The sequence below is a fragment of the Pelophylax lessonae genome (assembly GCF_965119305.1).
Source record: "Pelophylax lessonae genome assembly, chromosome: 8".
In the NCBI taxonomy this organism is placed as follows: Eukaryota; Metazoa; Chordata; class Amphibia; order Anura; family Ranidae; genus Pelophylax; species Pelophylax lessonae.
The window spans coordinates 10,700,611-10,722,316 of NC_138775.1; the positions used below are offsets into that span (position 1 = coordinate 10,700,611).

Here is a 21,706-nt window from a genome sequence, read left to right on the forward strand (position 1 = left end):
CATCGATGTCCTTATTTTCCCCACAAATAGAGCTTTCTTTTGTTGGGGTTTGATCACCTCTGCAATTTTTTTATTTTTTGCGCTATAAACAAAAAAAGACGCAACAATTCTGAAAAAAAACTTTCTGCTATATAACATTCACGATAAAAAATAAATAAATAAATAAAAATCAAATGTTTTCATCATTTTAGGCCAATTTGTGTTCTGCTACATATTTATGAAAGAAAAAATATCCCAATAAGCGTATTTTGATTGGTTTGTGCAAAAGTTATCGCATCTACAAACTATGGGAAAGATTTATGTCATTTTTATTTTTTTTTTTACTAGTAATGGCGGCGATCTGCAATTTTTAGCGGGACTGCGACATTGCAGCGGACAGATCGGACCCCTAACTGACATTTTTGACAGTTTTGGGGGTGACCAGTGACATTACTACAGTCACTGTAATAATAACACTGGCAGGGAAGGAGTTAACCCCTCCATCTCCTGATTGGTCAACTGGCTGTAATTGATAGCTGCCAAAAGCCAATCAGGAGCGCAAGTTCCCGGAATGAACATCGCTGGATCGAGAGGAGGCCCAGGTACGTTTTTTTTTGGGGGGGGGGCTGGGGGATTTTTAGAAGGTATTTTTAACTTTATGCATAGATTGCATTAAGGCAGAACAGGGACAAGGGGTGGGTAGAAGGGACGGCTGCCCTGAGCACTGTGGTATCATGTGAGGTGGGGGGGCACAAGGAGAATAGGGGGAGGGGATTACTGTTGGAAAGGGGAAAATGGGGGGCAGGAGGGGATAAGTATTGTTCTAGGAGGTGAAATTTGGGGGTGGGGGGAGTGCTAAGAGTGTGTTGGAAGGGGGGATGGGGGGGGGAGATTTTGGGGGGGGGGGGTGTAGGAAATGTGTACTAGAAGGGGAAATTGTATGGGTAGAGGATTTGTGCTAGGTGGGGTGAATTTTTTTTTGGGGTGGGGACATTTGGGGGGATTTGGGGGATGGGGGGGGGGGCAAAGATTTGTGCTGGCAGGGGGTGTTTCAGCAAGGGGTGGATTTGTATTTGGAGGAAGGGGGATTTATGCTTAGGGGGTAAGCATGCAGATTAGTGCTCAGTGTTTTTATGGGGGGATTTTTGCTGACACATAATGCTCATACATCTTGGGGGGGCACAGATCGGCATCTTCGCCCTGGGCTCTAAATGACCTTGTCCCGGCACTGCATGAAGGTAAAAAACCTTTCCCTTTACAACCACTTTAACCGCTTGGGACCGACAGCATGCAAATATGCGGCCTCGCGGTAGGTGGGCCTTGGCGCCGGGCGGCCGCATATTTGCATGCAATATTGCAAAACCTGCTGTGCTAAGAGACCGTTCCCTGCGCACTGCACACACCTGGAACAGCTACCAGCGGCTAACGGAAAGCTCCCTATCGCTGCTTGCAATCCGATCATGTGACCTCGGTGACACATGATCATAAACCCCGCCCCCGGCATCCGAAATCCCTTAAAGGGCTAGGAGGTGCTGGAGCCAAGGGGTTAATTACACCCCCATACATCTGCTAATACATACCTAAAAACTTGTTGCCAGAGCACCTAGTGGTTTGGTGCGGAATGGTTTTGCACAAGAGGGAGGGACTTGTTTTGCGCGTTTCTCGCTTGTAGGGCAGCCCATTGAAATGATTGGGCTTCCCTATGCACATGCACTCTGTCGCATTTGCATGCGGTGAATGGAGCCTAAAAGATCAAAAGCAATATAAAATGTAAGAGAAGACCATTATCGGGGTGTATGTACATTTTAGGCTGAGTTTACGCCTATGCAGGTTTCGGTTGATGCGTTTTTCCTGTGCATTTTGTGGTGCGGTTTGCCTTTTTTCAAATGCTTTTTTGATACGTTTCAGTGCTTTTATTTTGCATTTTTTGGATTTTTTAATTTTGCTAGGAGGAGGTGTCTGTTATGCAAGAATCACACCAAAAATGCACTAATAACTCGTGTACATGCTTTTTTTACGCGTTTCTATTGAAGTCTATGAAACCATAAACGCAATCTGCTGCAGGCAAAAAAGTCCCTGAGCCTGGGTTCACACATATGCGATGTTCGACATTGCATGTAATTCGCACCACATTCCTGTGCAGATCACATGCGATGCCTGCGCAAATGCAAATTCAGCCATGCAGTTGTATTATTATTATTAAACAGGATTTATATAGCGCCAACAGGTATTATTATTATTATATAAGATTTATATAGCGCCAAGGCAGACAGTACAAATACAATACACTTTAAAACAGTAGGAATCAGAGGGCCCTGCTTGTTAGAGTTTACAATCTAAGAGGGAGGGTCAAGAGATACAAGAGGTAATAACTGTGGGGGATGGGCTGATGGAGAAAATAAATACAGTTGTTAGGTGGATGCCAGATAGGTTTCTCTGAAGAGACGTGTTTTCAGGGATCGTCTGAAAGTAGACAAAGTAGGAGATAGTCGGACAGATGGGGGTAGAGCATTCCAGAGGATGGGAGAAGCTCGGGAGAAGTCCTGGAGGCGAGCATGGGAAGTGGTTACAAGGGATCTAGAGAGCAGGAGGTCCTGGGAGGAACGAAGAGAACGAGTTGGTCGGTATTTTGAGGCCAAGTTAGTGATGTAGCTGGGTGCCAAGTTATGGATGGCTTTGTAAGTTATGGTTAGTAACTTGAATTTAATTTGTTAGTTGAGTGGCAGCCAATGGAGGGATTGGCAAAGATGGGGTAGCAGACACAGAGCGGTTTGCAAGATGGATGAGCCTGGCAGCAGCGTTCATGATGGACTGAAGGGGGATAGTCATTTTAAAGGTAAGCCAATGCGTAGGATCACAGGGGCTTACACAGCAGACCGTCGTTCTCTATCAGCGGAGAGAGATCGCGGGTGCCCGGGGGCAATCTCGGCCGCCGGCCCCCGTGGATCAGCATCTCTGCTGCCTAGTGGGGGCGGGCAGGAGCGCTCCCGCGAACCGACGCACCCATACGGATATGCATTGGATTCGCACAAAAAAGGTGCAGGAACCTTTTTTTTCCCCCCGCACTGGATTCGGGTCACTTGGGTGCTCACACCCACGCAATCCGATTCCTGTCCATCCAAATTCACAGTTCGCACCGAGATCTGCGAACCGATCTGGGGGGTGTCATTAACTTTGTATTGACACCCACAGCAGTTCGCAGAGGGCAGTCTGAACTGCCTGCGAGAAAGATGCGATGCGGGAACTAGAATCGTGCGGATTCCCGCATCGCATATGTGCGAACCTAGCTTTACCCTTTCCTAAAATTGTACCTGTTGAAAACGCACAGATGAGAACGTGTTCCATAGGAAATCATGATAAATGGACCATAGTGCATTTTTGCAAATCGCATAGGTGTGTGAACTTAGCCTAAGATCCAACATTTGCAGAGTTTTGCGAACGACTGGGAACAATAAAGCCTTTGCATCATTTTATTTTATTGAAGCGAATCTGCAGAGGAACTGGACGCACATGGCTGCAGATTAGCAGAAGTGAATGTTCTTAGGCTCCCCTCCCCCTGCAGTGCACACGCTGCTGCTGCAATTCCTATGACAGGATGTGGGTGTGGAGCGGTTGGGGGGGGATGAAGTCATCGTTTTACCCCTCCCGTCCTTCCCTTTCCTCCTTCCCAATCACAGAGGAGATTACACAGTCTGTATACATTCAACTTCAGAGTTAGAGAAGATTGGGCACGCTCTCTGGAAGGCACAGATTGCGCTCAGGAAAAGGGTGACGCGCGCACACGATCGGTCAGCCACAGACCTCGAAGGAGCCGGGTACAGAGAGGCATCGCCACATTTTGTTGGATTAGACGGCACGATGGGTAAAGGCGACAAGGACACCCCGTCTTTCGAAAAGACCTGGAACAGCACGACGAGCAGCGGCTACTGCAGCCAGGAGGAGTCCGACCCGGAATTGGAGCTCTTCTACACCGCCAAGACCTCGATCCTGCCCCGGAGGTCCCCCACAAAGATACAGGTCAGGCTCTGCGCTGGGCGAGGGTGAGGGGGAGGGGGAGGGAGGAGGCTGGTGGGATAAAGTTAGCTCAACCCGTTTTATTATATATGATTGATAAAAAATCCATAGCTTTGTGTCGAAAAAGTGTCCAAATACGCCCAAGCTCAACCAAATGCACACCGAATCCGACAAACTCAACCGAATACACCCCAAATCCTACAAACTTAACCGAATACACTCCAAATCCTACAAACTCAACCGAATACACCCCAAATCCTACAAACTGAATACACCCCAAAGCCTACAAACTTAACTGAATACACTCCGAACCCTACAAACATTACCGAATACACTCCGAACCCTACAAACTCAACCGAATACACCCCAAAGCCTACAAACATTACCGAATACACTCCGAACCCTACAAACTCAACTGAATCCTCCCAACTCAACTGAATACACCCCAAATCCTCCAAACTGAATACACCCCAAATCCTTCAAACTCAACCAAATACACTCCAAACCCTACAAACTCAACTGAACTCTACAAACTCAACCGAATACACCCCAAATTCTACAAACTGAATACCCCCCAAATCATAAAACTCAACCAAATACACTCTGAACCCTACAAACTCAACTGAATACACCCAAAATCCTGCAAACTGAATACCCCCAAATCATGAACTCAACCAAATACACTCCGAGCCCTACAAACTTAACCAAACCCTACAAATTCAACTGAAATCACCCCAAATCCTGCAAACTGATTACCCCCAAAATCCTACAAACTTAACCAAATACGCTACGAACCCTACAAACTCAACTGAACCCTACAAACAACTGAAAACACCCCAAATCCTACAAACTGAATACCCCCAAATCATGAACTCAACCGAATACACTCCGAGCCTTACAAACTCAACTGAAGACACCCAAATCCTACAAACTGATTACCCTCAAAATCCTACAAACTTAACCAAATATGCTCCAAACCCTACAAACTCAACTGAAAACACCCCAAATCCTACAAACTGAATACCCCCAAATCATGAACTCAACCGAATACACTCCGAGCCCTACAAACTCAACTGAAGACACCCAAATCCTACAAACTGATTACCCTCAAAATCCTACAAACTTAACTAAATATGCTCCAAACCCTACAAACTCAACTGAAAACACCCCAAATCCTACAAACTGAATACCCCCAAATCATGAACTCAACCAAATACACTCCGAGCCCTACAAACTTAACCAAACCCTACAAACTCAACCGAATACACTCCAAATTCTCCAAGTTTAACTAAGTACACCCTAAATCCTCCAAATGTAGTCTAATTTACACCCCGAATCCTACAAACTAACTCAACCAAATACACCCCAAACCCCACAAAATCAACAGAATACATCCTGAATCCTACAAACTCAACCAAACGCTACAAACTCAACGAAATACTATACACTTCAAATCCTACAAACTGAATACACCTCAAATCTTACAAACTTAATCTGAATAAACTCCGAACCCCACAAACTCAACTGAACAACACTCAACACTAATCCTACAAACTCAAAACATTCCCTGCATTTTAAAAGGTATAGACTGGGGTCAAGGGAAACCGAAAACAAATACTATAAGATCAGAAAGAAATATTAGAGTTAACCATGACGCCCCTGGAATGGCTTTGGCCCTTTAGCATAAACCTAGTTTGCCTATAAATCAAAATTGATAAAAGCCGGTTGCAGTGCTTGATCCTGCTTGCCATGTTGGCTATAAATGGCCGCACATGTCTTCCATATTCTGCTCTGTGATGTCCGCGCAGTTAAAGAGGAAATGTCGTAATCCGTTGCAGAACATCGCGGTTCGAAATGGGTTCAGTGTATTGGCAGTGGAAGGGTTGGGGGCAGCCGGAAACCTCCAAGTAATTTTGCAATGTGTCAGCTCTGGAACATTGCAGGGTTGGGTGGGAGTAACGCCTTCCATTATCAGGAGATGTGACTACATCAACTGTGACTAATTACTAATCATTTCTTATTAAGCAAATCTCCGGGCTGTGATTGGAGGGCTCCGGTCAGCAGACCAGTTAAAAGCTGCTTATGAACTCCACGAGTACCTGTGTCGATGTATCATAACTGATGACATCTTGAAATGTCCTCCGGTATTCTCGTATTCGGTTCTGCTTAAAGTGTGGGAACCACGAAATTGAGGCAATCAACTTTTTAAAATCTTTTAGGAGGGTGCAGCACCGAGATTGTTCCGTCATTTTATTAAATCTTGTGTTAACCTTCCTCTACCGCTATGATTATGATAGTGTTTCCTATCCAACATCATCGTCCCTTTTTGCTTAAATTGTTGCTGAAATGTTTCTTTTTTGTGGCCATTTATATTGTACAATATCAGATGTATCCTTATGAGCACTGAGAGTCGGTTCACACTATAGCGATGACAGACATTGCATGTGATTCGGAGCGCACTGTTCTGCAAATCACACGTGATGTCTGTGCGATGCAAATCCAGCCATACAGATTGTACGGCTGAATTTGCATCGCATTTAGACCAAACTCGCACAGGACCCTTTTTTTGGTCCGCACCAGAATCGGACCGCATGGGTGTTCACAGCTATGCGATCTGATTCATGTCCGAATGTCAGTTCGCACTGCGATATGCAAAACTGATCTGGGGGTGTCGTTAACTTCGTATTGACACCCCAGCGATTCGCATATGGCAGTCTGAACTGCCTGCGATTTGAATGCGATTCGGGAACCCGCCGTGGATTTGCAGGGTTCCCGAATCGCATATCTGTGAACCCGGGACTTAGACATCTGCACTGTGCTGTCTGCTGTGTTTTCCTCTTTTATGAACAAAGAATGCATAAAAAGTTTTTTTTATTTAAAAAGGGAAAAAAAACTGTAGCAATTTGTATAAATTTGTATAAATGTTGATTTGCATTTAAAGCAGAAGAAAAAGTTAAAACGTAGAGTGACAAAGCTAGGATGAAAGAGTATAGAGGTCAGTGCGTCCTTATTGGGGCTCATTTACATTTTGGACAATGGGCTCCATTCACAGGACCAGATCGCATGCGGTATGTGGGTGTCCAGACACATTTTGCCTAAATATCCCAAGCGATCTTGTCTTCAGCAAAACGCTGAAAACACTCAGTAAATACCGCATGAACAATTCACAGAAGGAAATAAATAAGTAGTGGTCCCAGCATGCGATAGTTAAGGAACTGGCAGCCGCCAGCGTCCTTATCAACCAATAAACAACATGGTTGTTAAGGAGCAGGCGGCCGCCCGCTATTTAACAACAGTGCTAATTATCTTAAAATTAAGAGTCAGCAGCTACAAATCCTGTACAAATCCTGTAGCTGCTGACTTTTAATATACAGACACTTACCTGTCCAGGAAGCCCGCAATGTCAGTACCCCACCCGATTTTCAGATTGGCTGCCACCGCCATTCTTTCTAAGGGGAAACTAGCAATGAAGCCTTGCGGCTTCACAGCTGTTTCCCTACTGCGAATGCGCGAAGCGTGCTGCGCATTTTCATAGGCTCGGCGGCGGGGGAAGGACGACGGAACTTCCGGTGGACGGCACCACGGTGCCGTCTCCCAGAAGTGGGGAAGGGTACCTGTCAAAAACAGGTATCTCTTCCCCACCTCCCCCCTGAAAGGTGCCAATTGTGGCACCGGAGGGGAGGAGGAAGCAAATTAATGGAAGTTCCACTTTTGGGTGGAACTCCGCTTTGAGCTGCCACCATCCTTTTTTGTATACATATATATTATGTGTGTGTGTGTGTGTGTGTGTGTGTGTGTGTATGTATGTATATATATATATATATATATATATATATATATATATATCAGCAATCAACATGGTTGGTAAATACAATACAAATGGGGCGCTAGCTTTAACCAGTAATTTAACCTGTAACCAGTAAAGCGAATGCCTCATTTGTATTGTGTGTATGTATGTATATATATATGTATATGTGTATAAATGTGTGTGTGTGTGTGTATATATATATATATATACACACACACACACAATACAAATGAGGCATTCGCTTTACTGGTTACAGGTTAAATTACTGGTTAAAGCTAGCGCCCCATTTGTATTGTATTTACCAATCATGTTGATTGCTGATTATTAAGGACACTAGCGGCCGCCCGCTCCTTAGCAACCATGTTGTTTACTGGTTGTTAAGGACGCCGGCGGCCGCCCACTGCATAACCTGTAAGCTCCCAGCGCTTTAAGAGGATTAGGACATGGGAGGCGAAACGTGGCTTAAGATCACGTAACCGCCGTGATTGGCTGCCAAAGTGGTCATGTGGTCCGAAAACTCCCAATCAAAACGAGTGATCAGGAGCTTTCGGTTTGGGAACAGTAACTGTGCTGGGAATGCACAAGGCGCACGCTCTCAGCACAGTGTATACACAGCAATTCACACAAATCTATGGCCCCTCCGTACTAAAGACCATGCGCCCATATTTGCGTACGGGGATTGGGGGGGGGGGGTGTTAATAACCAGCTATTTACACTGTTAAGGATGCTGGCTAATGCCCGCGGTAAGTTACTGCTGGCTTTTACTACTAAAATACCGCATGACTTCATAAAATAGCGTATTTGAGTACCATTTTGTAGTGAATGGCAAACATTTCTGGGGAAAAACGCTGGATGCTTGGATGCGGTAAGATACCGCTTTGTGAAAGGAGACAGATTTTCTCCATGTTAAAATAGCACGAGTCGCAAAGATTTGGTATGATTGGTCTCAATGGGGCAGGTCAGACATCAATCTGCAGTTACATATCGGTGCTTCTGAAACTCACCTCACACGTTACAATCCGATTGTACAACTTAGATCCGTCAAAGAGGTGGATTATGTACTAAAGGCAAATTGACCACTTTGCAAGTTCAGTGGCTCCAGAGCTAAGTAAATGAGGGGCAGTCCTGCTGACTTTCATCAGCCAATCACGTGCAAGCAAAATGTTGTTTTTTAAATTTTCCTTGCAGGTGATTGGATATTCTTTGAAAAGTGAAGCTTCACCTCATGTACTAAGCTCTGGGGGGCAACTGCACTTGCAAAGTACACAGTCTATTTGCCTTTAGTAAATCTACCCCAAAATGTATGATCCTGCCAGATTGGATACAGATGGATTGGGTATTGATATAGTTTAGTTTGGTCCTCATTACATCGTTTTGGTGACGCTGATTGTAGTCAGATTGTAACATGTATGGTGAGGTGAAAGTTTTCCATGCATTGTGTGATGCTGCATATAAAAAGCAGAAGTTCCTCCAACAGACAAAAAGCAGAAGAAAGTCATGCTAAAACGCAACAAAAAACAAGAACTTCCAAACAAAAGAAAATGCAAATGCAAGAGGGGTATATTCTATGCCGTTTCACACATATGCGATGCGGGAACCCTGCGAATCCTCTACAGGTTCCTGCATCGCATTCAACTCGCAGGCAGTTCACACCGCCATATGCGAATCGCTGGGGGTGTCAATACAAAGTTAACACCACCCCCCCAGATCAGTTTCGCATATCGCAGTGCAAACTGTCAGTTCGGACATGAATCGGATCGCATAGATGTGAACACACATGCGATCCGATTCTGGTGCGGACCCAAAAAACGGTCCTGTGCGAGTTGTGTCCAAATGCAATGCAAATTCAGCTATACAATCTGAAACGCACAGACATCGCATGTGGTTTGCAGATCAGTGCGCTCCGAATCACATGCAATGTCTGACATCACACATATGTGAACCGGGACTTTTACATTGCAATGTGTATTCTGTTTCCTCATCAAATGTAGAGATCCTGATAAAGAAAGAACGTATGGTTTGGAAAATGTGCATCTTTAATAAAGTTGAAGGACCACTATAGGAATATATTGTATTCTGGTACCTGTATGGGTCCACCCCTGGAATATATTCCATCCGGGCCAAGCTGTCCAGCACAAATGACTGTTATATAATGATACCCAGGGGGACTTACAATGGTCACCTTTTATCCATTTGGTGTATTATTTATATTACAGGTATTTATATAGTGCCGACAATTTACACAGCACTTTACATATTGTACATTCACATAGTTGCCAACCTTTGAAAAAAATTTCCAGGGACACTTTGCAGCACAGCTATCCATTACTTTAAAAATGGCGCCAGGCGGTGCCATTATGTAACTGCGCGTGCGCCCACCCAGCCGAGCTTGTACGAGCTTTCCCGAGCCCGGCAGGTGTCGGAACGGCACATGCGCAATTACAATGTGGACCCGCAACCATTATTTTTATGGGCACCGGCTGCCTGTAATGGGCATTTATGGGCAGCCGGCCGATTAACGGGCGCTTGCCGGGACAATGTAAATTACCCGGGACAGGCTCCTATTTGCCCGGACTGTCCCGGCAAAAACGGGACAGTTGGCAAGTGTGCATTCACATCAGTCCCTTCCCTCAGGAGCTTACAATCTAATGTCTGTATATGGCTAATTTGAACATGAGCCAATTGACCTACCAGCAAGTCCATGCTGGGGGGGGGGGGGCACAGCCACGGTATATGTACACCCCCCACATCTGCCTTTGTAGTTTAACCACTTGCCGACCAGCCACAGCAGTTATACAGCGGCAGGTTCCCACAAATCACGTGCGCCCCCTTGCCAGCAGGGTAGCTGATCCACAGGGCCGGCGGCCGCGGTTGCCACAGGAGATGGTTCCAGTAATCCATGTCCTTAGTCTGCTTGTCTTCAGCAAACTGTTTGCGGGCTTTCTTGTGCATCATCTTTAGAAGAGGCTTCCTTCTGGGACGACAGCCATGCAGACCAATTGAATGCAGTGTGCGGCGTATGGTCTGAGCACTGACAGGCTGACCCCCCACCCCTTCATCCTCTGCAGCAATGCTGGCAGCACTTATACATCTATTTCCCAAAGTCAACCTCTGGATATGATGCTGAGCATGTGCACTCAACTTCTTTGGTCGCCCATGGTGAGGCCTGTTCTGAGTGGAAAATGTCCTGGTAAACCGCTGTATGGTCTTGGCCACCATGCTGCAGCTCAGTTTCAGGGTCTTGGCAATCTTCTTATAGCCTAGGCCATCTTTCTGTAGAGCAACAATTCTTTTTTTTCAGACCTCAGAGTTCTTTGCCATGAGGTACCACGTTGAACTTCCAGTGACCAGTATGAGAGAGTGAGAGCGATAACACCAAATTTAACACACCTGCTCCCCATTCACACCTGAGACCTTGTAACACTAACGAGTCACATGACACCGGGGAGGGAAATGGCTAATTGGGCCCAATTTGGACATTGTCACTTAGGGGTGTACTCACTTTTGTTGCCAGCGGTTTAGACATTAATGGCTGTGTGTTGAGTTATTTTGAGGGGACAGAAAATTTACACTGTTATACAAGCTGTACACTCACTACTTTACATTGTAGCAAAGTGTCATTTCTTCAGTGTTGTCACATGAAAAGTTAGAATAAAATATTTACAAAAATGTGAGGGGTGTACTTACTTTTGTCAGATACTGTGCTGCGTAAGTTGTCAGCGCTATACAAATACCTTCAATAAAAATGTCATTTTTTTGGAATTGCACCTGGAGCCAATAAAATGAATTACTTAGGGGACACACAGTGCCATCTTAAGAGCATTAAAGGGCCCCGGGCAGTGCAGTACACTGGGGCCCCGCCTACACAATCACCCATGAGAATAAAAATGCAAATTATCGATAAAGCAATATTTATTGGTGCCAGGCTAATGACAGCTTCCAAGTTCGGCGGCTGGGTCCAGTGAACACACACACAGACGGGAGTCAGACTCGACTGTCCTGTGTGCGCCTGTTCCCATGGAGGTGGAGAGGCTTTCCTGCAGTTCTGGGCTCCCCCTCCACGGCCCAAGTGGCCTGACAGCAGCGCAGGGCCGACAGGCGCTTGCCACCTGCTAAGTTCGGTGGCGGAATGAACATGGGAATCAGGACTAATGCTTGGCTGGGGCTGGGTCCCCCTGGCAAGTGGGGCCCCTGGGCAACTGCCCAGCATGCCCATTCGGTAAGATAGCCCTGGGGACACAGTGAATGCGACATTGAACAAACATTCTCTGGTGGTGAACCAATCACTGTCATTTAAAACACATGGACCTGGAAGATCCACCTGGAAGAATGGGTGACCCCGATACTGGGATGGTGCAGGAATAGCCTGACTCATGTATGCAGAGCTGTAATGAGGGGTACAAGGAGCCAGGGCCGGGACAAAGGGTGGGCAGGAGGGACGGTTGCCCTGGGCGCAATGGTTTATTGCAGGGATGGGGGGGCGCCTTGACCCCAACCCTAAGGAAAGGGGGGGGCAGTTTGGCATCCTTGCCCTGGGCGCTGGATAACTGTGTCCCGGCACTGCAAGGAGCCAACACACACACAGATCTATATATAGACGGGAGCCGGGTGTGTTCTCTGTTTCCTTCCGAAGGCTTTTCCGGAGTCTGCGGTTCCCAGGACTTCATATTTTCCAACTCAGCCAAACTTTGTGCCGGGCTGGAAAGAGTGAGGGGTTTTCCGGCTAAGAAGAGCCAACGCAGCTTCCTCACCCCCTCCCCCCTTCTCTGCTCTACACAGACTGATGCAATACTCAGCAAGAGGGGGGAAGGATGGAAGGGGGGGGGAGGGGAGTGTGTCCTGAAATCCTTCCAGGCAGATCCTGCAAACATGCTGCTACTCAGATCTCAGTTCTTTATTAGCAAATGCAATTGCATTAAAAAAAGAAATTTTTCCATTTGCAGAAAGAAGCCGGTGCCGGTTGGTGAAGGTTTTGGGGCTCATTCACATTTGCGCGGTGCAGCACTGCTGCTTTTCTTTTGCACGGTGTGGCCCGGCCTCACACAACCGTCCAGGGGCAATGCCTGTAGTCCTGGATCTACTCAGCACTGGACAAGAATAAATTGCAGACATGTCACAATATACAGCAGCCAGGGCAGTCTTTAATATTGATTGGACCCTGGGCAAACATTTTCTTTCGCCCTCTTGAATCCACTATTTGCGGGCAGTGCGGGCTCAAAGGGCCCCACAACAAATGACTGGACCAGGGGCAGCTGCCCCTTTTGCCCTGTGTTAAAGACAGCCCTGACAGCAGCAGGATAATCTTTAAGGAAAACTCAACCTTTTATCAATTAAAAGCCATCTTTGAGGTCCATTCAGTGTCTTTGCCTAGGCTGAGATGATGTTATCAGTCTGCTGCAGGCAGAAGGAAGCATTTCCTCAGTCTCCCCCCCCCCCCCCCCCTGATCAGACTGTACATTGTAACTTTGCAGCAAGCCACAAAGTGAACGCTAGGGAATACTGTACTTGGAACCCCCCCCCCCCCCCCCACTAGTTAGCCTGCATTCACACTTGTGTGTGAACATGCTGAAAATCATTTGATCCAATCAGTGCAATTGTGTGCGTGTTTACTAAATGTGTGTCTCACTTGCAGCGCTATTGTTAATGGCACCCCAAATGGATACATATTATGATAATATGTAATATATAAATTTATAATATAATCATTTTGTGTATCTGTTTATATTATGTATCAATGTATATGTTAAATATTATGATATTATGGATCAATTTATATGCTGTATTACAGATTATCAGTTTATTTATCAGTTAATATTTAATATATAAATTTCTACAGAATCTAAACTGATCCATAATATGTAATATATACATTGATACATAATATAAACAGATACATAATATGATTATATTATCAATTTATATATGACATATTAATATAATATATATCTTCTTTTGTTATGTATCAATGTATATATTACATATTAACTAATAAATAATATGATAATGTGTAATATATAAATTGATACATAATAACATTGTACTTTGCATCTAATTGATACAGAACATTGAAACGTGTATCCTTCCTTTTCTTTTGTTATTTTTAAACTCCTATTCACACACACAAAAAAAAATTATATATATATTCATATTAATAATGTAAATAAAAAATTATAAAATAATAATAAGTAAAGAATAAAAATCCAATGTGTGTGTGTGTGTGTATATATATATATATATATATATATATATATATATATATATATATATATATATATGTGTGTGTATATATATATGATATGTATGTGTATGCATATATATATATGCGCACACACATACATATCAATATATATATGCACACACATACATATCAATATATATATATATGCACACACATACATATATATATGTATATATATATATACATACACACACACATATACATACATATATATATATATATATATATATATATATATATATATATATATATATATATATATATATATATATATATATATATATATATATATATATAATGTAAATATAAAAAAATAAATAAGTAAACAAGACAGAAAAAAAATGATATATATATATATTCTGTTTTGTTTACTTATTTACTTTTTTTATATTTACATGTGCATATATATATATATATATATATATATATATATATATATATATATATATATTTTGATATGTATATATAATGGAAATAAAAAAATAATAAACAAGTAAATAAAAAAATATATATATATATTTTACATATGATCATATTATTATCAGTTATTATGTAATATATACATTGATACATAATTAGTAATTTGATCATATGTGATTTCTAACTTGATACAGAATCTAAAACTAATCCATAATATGATAATATGTACAATATAAATTGCTAATACATATTAACTGATAAATAATATGATCATATGTAATATATACATTGATACATAATATATATACAGACACATAATATGACGTTATCACTTAATTCACTCACTCAAGTGAATGGACTGTATTATGCGTGACGCACAGAAACGCATGACATAAAAAAAGTGTGTGGGAATGAGCGTTCCTACTACACTTAGTGTGAGTCTGGGTTCATACTGGTGTGATGCAGGACATCATATGTGATCCGCACCGCATGCCTGCACACATCACATGCATTGGCTGTGCAGTGCGATTTCAGCCATACAGTTTGTATGGCTGAAATCGCATCACATTCTTCATATGCAGGATCCTTTTTTTTGGTCCTCACTGGAATCGGATCGCATATGTGTTCAGACCCATGCAATCTGATTCTGTCCGATTCCACAAGTCACACTGCATTCTGCGATCTGATTTAGGGGTGTCATTACCTTTATATTGACACTCTCAGCGATTCGCAGTGTGAACTGCCTGCGATTCAGTTGCAATGTGGGAACCTGCACAGGAATGGCCGTGGTTCCTGCATCGCACCAATGGGAACCCAGCCTGAATGGGGCCTTAACGGCACTCCTGCATGTCTGCTAACAGCAGCGCGTTTTTGGTGTGGGAAAATGTGCGATTTATACGCAGTCCCACACCTGCATAGATGTGATCTTTGGCTAAATACTTATCATAGAAACTCAAAATTGACATTTCAGTCTTTTCTGTTTTCTGCTTTACATCAACCTAAACCTACGCAGAGAAGCCTATAAAAAGAAGCGGGCGTCTGTCTGGGGCGTCTGTCCGGGGCGCGGTCCTGGGGTGGTTTAGAAGAAATGAGGAGTGTAGAATCTTCACCTTTTACTGCGAGGAATGTTTAGAGGAAAAATGCGTTTCACACAATTTCCAGCCGGTAGAACCGGTTCATGACACAGATGACCGAGCGAACATTCGAAAGTACGCAATTCTGAGAAGTTTATTTTTAAACTGCAAAAAAAAAAAAGTTATTATAATATGGGGCCAGGCTGACTGTAGAGGCACTACAACCCCCAGCATGTCATGGCAGCCAGTGGGGATCTGCAAATAACTGATATTCAACCTGAATGTGTAAACTAAATTCCAGACCCGTAGAATGTTCCATTACAGATCATAGAAATGAGGAGCCGTATTCTTTTCATATTCAGCCAGTATGATTCAGGGGAACTCCGACTCCAATCTGATAATTCCTCTCTTATTCCTTTCCAGGATGAGAAACCAGAGAAACAAATCCCAACACCGGAGCTGAGCCAGAAGGAGAGGGAGCAGAAAATTAAAGAATATAACTCTAAGATTAAGAGCAATCTCTTCATGAGTATGGTACGCTGATTTGAAGAATAATTCTCTTCTGAATAACCCTGACATATACCATAGTGATGTACAGAGAACACTGAGCAAATCACATCAGTCTCTGTACCAGAGGAGCTTACACTCTAATGTCCCCTCCCCCACAGTCACATCAGTCTCTGTACCAGAGGAGCTTACACTCTAATATCCCCTCCCCCGCAGTCACATCAGTCTCTGTACCAGAGGAGCTTACACTCTAATGTCCCCCCACAGTCACATCAGTCTCTGTACCAGAGGAGCTTACACTCTAATGTCCCCCCACAGTCACATCAGTCTCTGTACCAGAGGAGCTTACACTCTAATGTCCCCTCCCCCACAGTCACATCAGTCTCTGTACCAGAGGAGCTTACACTCTAATGTCCCCTCCCCCACAGTCACATCAGTCTTTGTACCAGAGGAGCTTACACTCTAATGTCCCCCCACAGTCACACACTATTATTATTATACATTTATATAGCTCTGACATATACCGCAGTGCTGTACAGAGATCACTGAGCCAATCACATCAGTCTCTGTACCAGAGGAGCTTACACTCTAATGTCCCCTCCCCCACAGTCACATCAGTCTCTGTACCAGAGGAGCTTACACTCTAATGTCCCCCCCCCCCCCCACAGTCACACACTATTATTATTATTATACATTTATATAGCTCTGACCTATACTGCAGTGCTGTACAGAGAACATTGAGCCAGTCACATCAGTCTCTGTACCAGAAGAGCTTACACTCTAATGTCCCCCCACAGTCACATCAGTCTCTGTACCAGAAGAGCTTACACTCTAATGTTCCCCCACAGTCACATCAGTCTCTGTACCAGAAGAGCTTACACTCTAATGTCCCCCCACAGTCACATCAGTCTCTGTACCAGAAGAGCTTACACTCTAATGTCCCCCCACAGTCACATCAGTCTCTGTACCAGAGGAGCTTACACTCTAATGTCCCCCCCCCGACAGTCACACACTATTATTATTATTATACATTTATATAGCTCTGACCTATACTGCAGTGCTGTACAGAGAACATTGAGCCAGTCACATCAGTCTCTGTACCAGAAGAGCTTACACTCTAATGTCCCCCCACAGTCACATCAGTCTCTGTACCAGAAGAGCTTACACTCTAATGTTCCCCCACAGTCACATCAGTCTCTGTACCAGAAGAGCTTACACTCTAATGTCCCCCCACAGTCACATCAGTCTCTGTACCAGAAGAGCTTACACTCTAATGTCCCCCCACAGTCACATCAGTCTCTGTACCAGAGGAGCTTACACTCTAATGTTCCCCCACAGTCACATCAGTCTCTGTACCAGAAGAGCTTACACTCTAATGTCCCCCCACAGTCACATCAGTCTCTGTACCAGAGGAGCTTACACTCTAATGCCCCCCCCCCCCCACAGTCACACACTATTATTATTATACATTTATATAGCTCTGACATATACCGCAGTGCTGTACAGAGATCACTGAGCCAATCACATCAGTCTCTGTACCAGAAGAGCTTACACTCTAATGTCCCCTCCCCCACAGTCACATCAGTCTCTGCACCAGAGGAGCTTACACTCTAATGCCCCCCCACAGTCACACATTATTATTATTATTATTATACATGTATATAGCTCTGACATATACCGCAGTGCTGTACAGAGAACACTGAGCCAATCACATCAGTCTCTGTACCAGAAGAGCTTACACTCTAATGTCCCCTCCCCCACAGTCACATCAGTCTCTGTACCAGAGGAGCTTACACTCTAATGTCCCCCAACAGTCACATCAGTCTCTGTACCAGAGGAGCTTACACTCTAATGCCCCCCCACAGTCACACATTATTATTATTATTATACATTTATATAGCTCTGACATATACCGCAGTGCTGTACAGAGATCACTGAGCCAATCACATCAGTCTCTGTACCAGAGGAGCTTACACTCTAATGTCCCCTCCCCCACAGTCACATCAGTCTCTGTACCAGAAGAGCTTACACTCTAATGTCCCCCCACACTCACACACTATTATTATTATACATTTATATAGCTCTGACATATACCGCAGTGCTGTACAGAGATCACTGGACCCGGAAGGAAAGGCTTGAGCTGTGTAAGCGGTAATTGCCGTACAATGCGGGTGACGGCGTCTCTGCACACACTTCGGTATCCCCTATATGGAGAGATAATGTTACAGAAATGTATTTGACAGATGACACCATAAGAAGGCCACAATGACAGGAGACACCAAGTGCTTGAAAATCAAGCGGAACAAAACAATGACCATCTGTGCTGAGAGCGTACCGACATTTGTACACGGCGTCCAAATACAGACAGATGTCACATGTATTGCGCCTGTTTGTGATTTCGAAGCAAACACAGGCAACTGCTTATACAGAGCAATATACACCACTGACTGTATACAGAGCAATATACACCACTGACTGTACACAGAGCAATATACACCACTGACTGTATACAGAGCAATATACACCACTGACTGTACACAGAGCATTATACACCACTGACTGTACACAGAGCATTATACACCACTGACTGTACACAGAGCATTATACACCACTGACTGTATACAGAGCAATATACACCACTGACTGTACACAGAGCATTATACACCACTGACTGTACACAGAGCATTATACACCACTGACTGTACACAGAGCATTATACACCACTGACTGTATACAGAGCAATATACACCACTGACTGTACACAGAGCAATATACACCCCTGACTGTACACAGAGCAATATACACCACTGACTGTATACAGAGCAATATACACCACTGACTGTATACAGAGCAATATACACCACTGACTGTATACAGAGCAATATACACCACTGACTGTATACAGAGCAATATACACCCCTGACTGTATACAGAGCAATATACACCACTGACTGTACACAGAGCAATATACACCACTGACTGTACACAGAGCAATATACACCCCTGACTGTATACAGAGCAATATACACCACTGACTGTACACAGAGCATTATACACCACTGACTGTACACAGAGCAATATACACCACTGACTGTATACAGAGCAATATACACCACTGACTGTATACAGAGCAATATACACCACTGACTGTACACAGAGCAATATACACCACTGACTGTACACAGAGCAATATACACCACTGACTGTATACAGAGCAATATACACCCCTGACTGTATACAGAGCAATATACACCACTGACTGTACACAGAGCAATATACACCACTGACTGTACACAGAGCAATATACACCACTGACTGTATACAGAGCAATATACACCACTGACTGTATACAGAGCAATATACACCCCCGACTGTACACAGAGCAATATACACCACTGACTGTATACAGAGCAATATACACCACTGACTGTATACAGAGCAATATACACCCCTGACTGTACACAGAGCAATATACACCACTGACTGTACACAGAGCAATATACACCACTGACTGTATACAGAGCAATATACACCACTGACTGTATACAGAGCAATATACACCCCTGACTGTACACAGAGCAATATACACCACTGACTGTACACAGAGCAATATACACCACTGACTGTATACAGAGCAATATACACCACTGACTGTACACAGAGCAATATACACCACTGACTGTACACAGAGCAATATACACCACTGACGGTACACAGAGCAATATACACCACTGACTGTATACAGAGCAATATACACCACTGACTGTATACAGAGCAATATACACCACTGACTGTATACAGAGCAATATACACCACTGACTGTATACAGAGCATTATACACCACTGACTGTACACAGAGCAATATACACCACTGACTGTATACAGAGCAATATACACCACTGACTGTATACAGAGCAATATACACCACTGACTGTATACAGAGCAATATACACCACTGACTGTATACAGAGCAATATACACCACTGACTGTATACAGAGCAATATACACCACTGACTGTATACAGAGCATTATACACCACTGACTGTACACAGAGCAATATACACCACTGACTGTATACAGAGCAATATACACCACTGACTGTATACAGAGCAATATACACCACTGACTGTACACAGAGCAATATACACCACTGACTGTATACAGAGCAATATACACCACTGACTGTATACAGAGCAATATACACCACTGACTGTATACAGAGCAATATACACCACTGACTGTACACAGAGCAATATACACCACTGACTGTATACAGAGCAATATACACCACTGACTGTATACAGAGCAATATACACCACTGACTGTATACAGAGCAATATACACCACTGACTGTACACAGAGCAATATACACCACTGACTGTATACAGAGCAATATACACCACTGACTGTATACAGAGCAATATACACCACTGACTGTATACAGAGCATTATACACCACTGACTGTACACAGAGCAATATACACCACTGACTGTATACAGAGCAATATACACCACTGACTGTATACAGAGCAATATACACCACTGACTGTACACAGAGCAATATACACCACTGACTGTATACAGAGCAATATACACCACTGACTGTATACAGAGCAATATACACCACTGACTGTATACAGAGCAATATACACCACTGACTGTATACAGAGCAATATACACCACTGACTGTATACAGAGCAATATACACCACTGACTGTATACAGAGCATTATACACCACTGACTGTACACAGAGCAATATACACCACTGACTGTATACAGAGCAATATACACCACTGACTGTATACAGAGCAATATACACCACTGACTGTACACAGAGCAATATACACCACTGACTGTATACAGAGCAATATACACCACTGACTGTATACAGAGCAATATACACCACTGACTGTATACAGAGCAATATACACCACTGACTGTACACAGAGCAATATACACCACTGACTGTATACAGAGCAATATACACCACTGACTGTATACAGAGCAATATACACCACTGACTGTACACAGAGCAATATACACCACTGACTGTATACAGAGCAATATACACCACTGACTGTACACAGAGCAATATACACCACTGACTGTATACAGAGCAATATACACCACTGACTGTACAAGTGACCCGTGGGTGCATAGCAGGAGGAACCAAGAAATCTTTACAACAGAGCATACACCGGCACTGCTGGGCACTGCATCTGGGACCCCAGTGCTGCAAACAGTTGCTGTACTGCCCTCATGTTAGGTGGTGGTGAGAGATTCGGGGCTGACAGACAAAAAGGAAGCATTTTGTAGCCCTGATGAAGGTCTCTTGTAACCCCTGAAACGTGTCGGGATTTTTTTTTTATGTAATAAACAATAAAACCATTCTGGACACAGATTCATGCATACATTAGTAGACGAACGCTCTCTTCTTTTATTCTTCTTCTACATATTTTACTGACTTCCCTCTTCTATCTTCCCCTCCCAGAACAAAGATGGCACTTACACCGGCTTCATCAAGGTTCAGCTAAAACTGGTCCGCCCGGTCTCTGTCCCCCCCGCCAAGAAGCCGCCCTGCGCCCGGGAACGGAGGGGGACGGCCAACTCCCAGCAGGTGAAACGCAGGACCTCCTTCTACCTCCCCAAAGACGCCTCGAAGCAC

The 21,706-nt window shown here is 43.8% G+C and overlaps 1 protein-coding gene across 2 annotated transcripts in view; it reads left to right on the forward strand.

The window, feature by feature from the left end:
* RASSF1 (Ras association domain family member 1) overlaps positions 1 to 21,706 on the forward strand; it is a 76,954-nt gene that overhangs the window by 47,160 nt on the left and 8,088 nt on the right. Inside the window, exons 1-3 of one of the 2 annotated variants that reach the window (XM_082264940.1) lie at positions 3,621 to 3,996; positions 15,956 to 16,066; positions 21,533 to 21,706. The exon at positions 21,533 to 21,706 is cut by the window's right edge and continues 121 nt beyond it. In XM_082264940.1, coding sequence (XP_082121066.1) covers positions 3,838 to 3,996; positions 15,956 to 16,066; positions 21,533 to 21,706 — 444 coding nt within the window. In that variant the 5' untranslated portion in view covers positions 3,621 to 3,837. Of the gene's footprint in view, positions 1 to 3,620; positions 3,997 to 15,955; positions 16,067 to 21,532 lie in introns of those variants that run through there. The other variant, XM_082264939.1, reaches the window with a different exon arrangement.